Source organism: Gastrolobium bilobum, unplaced genomic scaffold (assembly GCF_033153095.1).
Source record: "Gastrolobium bilobum isolate Gb01-03AN ecotype WA unplaced genomic scaffold, APGP_CSIRO_Gbil_v1 utg2244, whole genome shotgun sequence".
Classification (NCBI taxonomy): domain Eukaryota; kingdom Viridiplantae; phylum Streptophyta; class Magnoliopsida; order Fabales; family Fabaceae; genus Gastrolobium; species Gastrolobium bilobum.
In genome coordinates, this window is record NW_026895272.1 from 37166 (window position 1) to 42779 (window position 5614).

Here is a 5614-nt window from a genome sequence, read left to right on the forward strand (position 1 = left end):
AGTATGATTTGATAATTTCTTATAAATGATCTGAACTGGCTGTTCAAAGATTAATAATGCTTACAATCAAAAGCTTAAAGACGCACCGGAACAAAAAAAGAACCAGGGCAGTCAGTGATCTAAAATTGCTAGAGACAAATGTAAGACACACATTTGCATTACAAATAACACTTTACGGTACAAAGTTAGGAAAACGATGATATACGCACCATACTAACATCCCTAACAATTTTTTTTTTTTATAAGTGCCTATCTTAAGTCAACATAAGGATCATTCCCTCCCAGATGAGGGCGAAGGCAAACACGGACTTCATGCTCTTCTGGTCCCACACGATGTTTTGGAACCATGATCTCAAGCACTGATCCTGGCCCATCATAGTATGCTTCTATATTGGCATCTTCAGGAATTCGAGTTGAAAGACGGATTTCACGGACAAACTCTCCAGGAGGGCAGTGTTCTGACGATGGATCTGTAAGCTTGAATGTCCTATCATGTCTCTTAATAAAAGGCTTTCGAGATGTGCTCATACAAGAAACCTTTATGATACCATGAGTCAGTGTGTTCCTCCACGAGACTTTCACACTTGGAAGATCTACAAAGGGCAGACTGATAATAATCAAGTAACCTTTTTCATCCTCATAAATAGTTTTTGCAGCTGTAACAGGTCCACAAACATTCTTTATCACCCCACTGAAGTCATTTATCCAGTTTGGCTCACTTGGGTGCATTTCTATATCTGGGATCCGATCAGATGGAGGATTAACAGCCAAGTAACATTCTTCATCATTTCCATGAGGGAAAAAGTCCTTCCTCTTTTTGCTGCTGACAGGAGATAGGTCCAACCCATCACCATTACTGTGGTTAGATAGATGAGTTGACAAATTCAGTCCAGATCCATTAAGCAGCTTCTTAGGGTGTGAATTTGGAGCACTCTTGATTGGAACAGGCGGTCTCTCAAGCTCAAAGTCTGTGTTGGGAAGATTTCTCCATGAGCTGAAATCACTTGCTTCAGATGGGATTGTGAAATTCAAATCTCGGCCAGTGAGTTCCATCCACCTTTTCCGAAAATCCTCATCAAGGCACATCAGATTGGGCGATGGAACAACCTCAATACCATGCACACATTGAGGATTTGAAAGTCCCCTGTAATGCTTCCGTTGCATCCTGTGAGATCTAACAAAACCCCTGTCAACACTAAATGGAAACGGGCGCTCCCCTTGGCGAGAATGCCCATTCATGTAACTCCTCAGCTGCATCTTACCCAATGCATTCTCCGGCCTCTCCTTGAAAACCCACATGTACATGTTTTCCATGTCATGTTGAACCATGAAAACATCAAGCTTAAGATCAGACTTATCAAACCCTGAAACACCATTGCTGTCCCGGACAATCTTGGCCTTAGATTTATCATTCAAAGAAGGCTTGAAGTAAAAACTGAAGAAAAACCAAGCACCCCATATGCTATCAACTCGCTTTGCACATTTCCTACCAGCAGCTTTTGGCAGATTGAGGAAACTCTCAGTCTCGTATCCTTGAGTACCAAGACCAACATCCAAAATATCACAAGGATCAGAACTCCATGGCTGTGGAGGGGGGCTACGCTCTGCAGAGAGGGGCAAATTGATATCTGGTGGACGAGAGAGTATGATTTGGCGGTTCATCTCCAAATCCAGTTCCTCATGAGAAGATGCACTTGAGTCCATTGACAAGAGCGTGGATGGGTGATGATTCTCCATTGACAAAGAAGCAAGACAAGAATCTCCCATGCTAGCTCATCTCGTTGATGAGTTTTATTGCTGGTCGGTACAATATTGCCATATCCCAAAAACAATTCAACAAAACAACCTTATAAACACCTTCATCATCATATCAATCCCCACTATATCTCCCCTCCATCAAAACCCTAGATTTATCAATTGAATTGGACAGAACAAAAAAAAAAAAATCAACAAATCCAACCAGGCTAAAAATCCAACCTATTGAAAAGCAATTTTTTTTTTCTATTTTCTTTAAAAATCAATAAATAAATAGGCTTCAGCAATATATACAATAGAGGACGGGATTTCGAAAACGCTATAGGAGAATTATATTTAATTCTATTCCACACATCTCCATAAACCCTCCAAAATCAGGGGAAAAGCACTGAATCAAAACCTTCAAATCCATAAAAAAAAAAAAGAGAGTCTTTGAAACAGAGACCCAATAAAAGGAGATCTTCAAGAATTACCTTTTGGGAAAAGCATCAGAGAATCGAGAAGAAGAGGAGCCTCCAAAGCCGACGATGATGCACTTCCCCATATCATCGACAACCATGTTTCCTACACACTCTCCAGAATATTTTCCCTATTTTCTACGATTTTCCCCCCAAATAAAAACCCTAAATTTCTTTTTATTTAGACCCAAAAAAAATAACAGAGAAGAAGAGTGTAGTAAGGTGTGGTGCAGATGAGAGTGGAGAGAGAAAGCAATGCCGTAAGTGACCGTCTCATTATAAGGACAGGTTCGTAGGTTGAGGCCTACACTGGATGCCACCATTCTCATGGACCACCGTTTCTTTACGGTAACGGTGCATCTCCTTTGTCAATTGTCATACTAATATTTAGTCTTCAATTTTAACTTGTCTTCTCCTGTACCAGCGCATGTACTCTTTTTTTTTTTTTTTTTTCTTTTAAATATTTATCTTTTTAAATAGAGGTATGATCCTTTGAGTCTCTTACACTAATTTGACACCTAATTTCAGAGTCATTAGATAAAAAAAATCAATGGTGTCACATGCTTACAAATCAGAACCGTTGATCTTTTTTGATCTAATGATTCTCAGATGAGGTGTCAAACTTTAAATTTAATACCGACGTCAAAAGATCCTATCTCTTTTAAATAATATAATTTGTGTCATTTAACTCTTATAAATAGGTGAAACTCTTTTTTTTTTTTTTTCGCTCTCTCTTTCATTATCTATTTTTTTCTTTCACATAAAATAATATAACTTTATTTCTTTTAAAATGACACATATATTTTTCTTTATTTTTATTTATTTATTGTTAAGCCCATAATGATAAAGATACCTTCGAATTCAGCTGGACACAATTGAATTCGAGTTCTTATTTTTTTTTGGTAAAAGCGAGTTCTTATTTTAAGAATGGGAAATAATGAAGAGGAGTATTTATTATTAAATTTTATAATGTATCTTTTAATTTTAAATTATGTTTCAAAAGATAAATATATTGTCAAGCATAACACTGGTTCGATTATCTGAATGATCCGAAAGTAATCATACTGAACCACTTAGCTAGAATGTTGACGATGTATAATATTCACACACGATCCTATCTTTTGTTGACTGCTTTATCAAAAATATCAACAGTGTATGTATTATGTTTGTCATTTGTGAAATATGTTTTCATGTGATGTAACATTATTCTTTGAGAATGTTTGATCACTCAATTCGTATCTGAATAATATTTGAGCTAACATCGAATCTCATATAGGTTATTTTGTGTTAAATATGTGATAAATTCAATCGCGAGTCTTTAATTGTATTCGGATGACAGACGGGTAATAAAGTGAATGAAAAGGAAATGAGAGAAAAAGAAATAATTTCTCTTCTTTTATAGTTTAATAAGATGCAAGAACATAAATAAACTCAAGTGTGATCTGCACGACTGCATCTATACTAAGTAGGATTTAGGGTCTAATCCAATTAGTAATCCAAGAGGCTTAATAAAGAAGGGTTAAGGAGTAAGAAAACATTCCTCATATACATCACCTCTACGCATGTAGATAGGGGTGTTCGTGATCTGGATCAGATTGATTTTGGAAGTAAAAATTATCCGATCAAATCCCTTCGATTTAGATTTTTTTTCAAATCCGATCCGATACAATCCAATTTTTTTCAGTTTGGATTGAATCAGTTTTCGATTTTTTGAAAATCCTAAAAAATTTGTTTCATGATTATTGTGCAAATAACATTTTTTTGTACATATTGACTTTATAATTTATTTATTTATTGGAAATACGAAAGTATCGGTAAATGATAATATAGTTTTTTTTTTGGCAATGAGATATAAAGCTCTACATAGATGAAATTTTGTTTATAAAGCTCTACACAGATGAAATTTTATTGAAGAGATGTGACTAGATTTTTTCTTGGATTTAGTTAATGGGTTAATGGATCTTGGGTTTAGAAATTTTTGGATTATGATTGAGAAAAGACAAAAGTAGGTAGAGGGAAATTAATATATTGGATCGGTTTGGATTAGATCGGTTTTCATCAATCAATCCGAAAACCGATCCAATTCAATTAAAATTTGTGATTTTTTGTCGATTTTTGATTTATTCGATTATCAATTTTTTGATTCGATCACCGCGGTTTGAATCGGTTTGAATCAGTTGATGAACACCCCTAGCTCAGAGCCTCCTAAATAGCCAATGATGAAAGGATAAACAAGTGGTTCCAATTGAACTTAAGAAGCATATCCCACAAACAAGTATCCCATAAACGAAATAGGCTACTAAAACTATTTGAATCCACCAATGGGATTAAATGTCGCAATACTTAGGCAACATAAGAGGTCATACCATCACTATACAAAGAAAGCTTAATGCTCAAATATGATCATTTTATCCATCCCAAGTTAAGCTCATTGATCAAATATTGATTTGAGCGTTAAAGTACCTTGCAAGTATCTCCCTCCATCTGTCCTAGTTAAGCAAAGACCTCAAACACCAATACAATCATCTCGTAGGAGTATCTTGTGTCAAAGCTCATCATGATGCAGATTTTGTTAGAAAAGTGATGTTAAAATCATTATCAAAGAATAAATGCAGTCTCATGAAATACACAGAAGAAATTGAAACATGCAATAACAAAAAGTTAAAGCGTACAATAAGAAAATATATGAATGCAACAAAGAAAAATCCGAGTCCAATTTTAGACACTGTGTCCTTAAGTTAATTTTGTCCTCTCTATGGTGCCCAAGATTTCTGAATAATTATCTTCCAAGATAGAACGTATTATTTCTATTCTTGTGATGACACTTTCACATAGAATAGCTCAATCGAACTCAACCTATGTTTGACTAATTGTACTAAAATAGAAGAATGCAAATGCAAAAAAATGTACTAATAATAATAGGGGAAAAACTCATCTCTTAAAATTTTAATCCTTATTTACTTAAAAAAATGTAAGGTCACGATTGAAAGGACACATATTCGACGATGAAATAATACATCCATTCGACGACAAAAAACACACCTTTTCCAAATTAAATTTTTTGTTCCTAAAGATAATTAATTCCAACAAATTCACCCTAGACTCCAATTGGACCAGGTTCAATCGTTTGTGGTCATGCTCAATATCTCTTTGACGGATCAAAGCAGATTTTCTCTCTCTCAAATACTGAATCCCCCCTTCCAAAAAAAAATTGGGGTGAAATACATGGAAATAAACTTACAGATTAAAAAAATACACATTTTATATTCTATTTTATTCTTTTTTTATTTAACTCAAGTTAGATCATGAAGTTGCATTTTGTTCCCTTGTCTTCCAAACAAAGAAAAAGGTAGCTTTTCCCTCCCTTTCATTTCCAACCTATCTCTATTTGTTTTGTTCAA

General features: G+C 34.8%; 1 protein-coding gene across 2 annotated transcripts; it reads right to left on the bottom strand.

Moving 5' to 3' along the window:
* Nucleotides 1-2511, bottom strand: LOC133303226 (uncharacterized). 2 transcript variants are annotated; one of them, XM_061503117.1, is made up of 2 exons: nt 2229-2511; nt 1-1797 (listed from the first exon to the last, which is right to left on the bottom strand). In XM_061503117.1, the coding sequence occupies exon 2, from the start codon at nt 1765-1767 to the stop codon at nt 250-252; it is 1518 nt and encodes a 505-aa protein (XP_061359101.1). In that variant the 5' UTR covers nt 1768-1797; nt 2229-2511; the 3' UTR covers nt 1-249. The 2 variants fall into 2 exon arrangements, with proteins under 2 accessions (XP_061359101.1, XP_061359095.1); XM_061503111.1 differs by having other exon boundaries at nt 1-1904; nt 2229-2509.
* Nucleotides 2512-5614: the final 3103 nt, after the last annotated feature.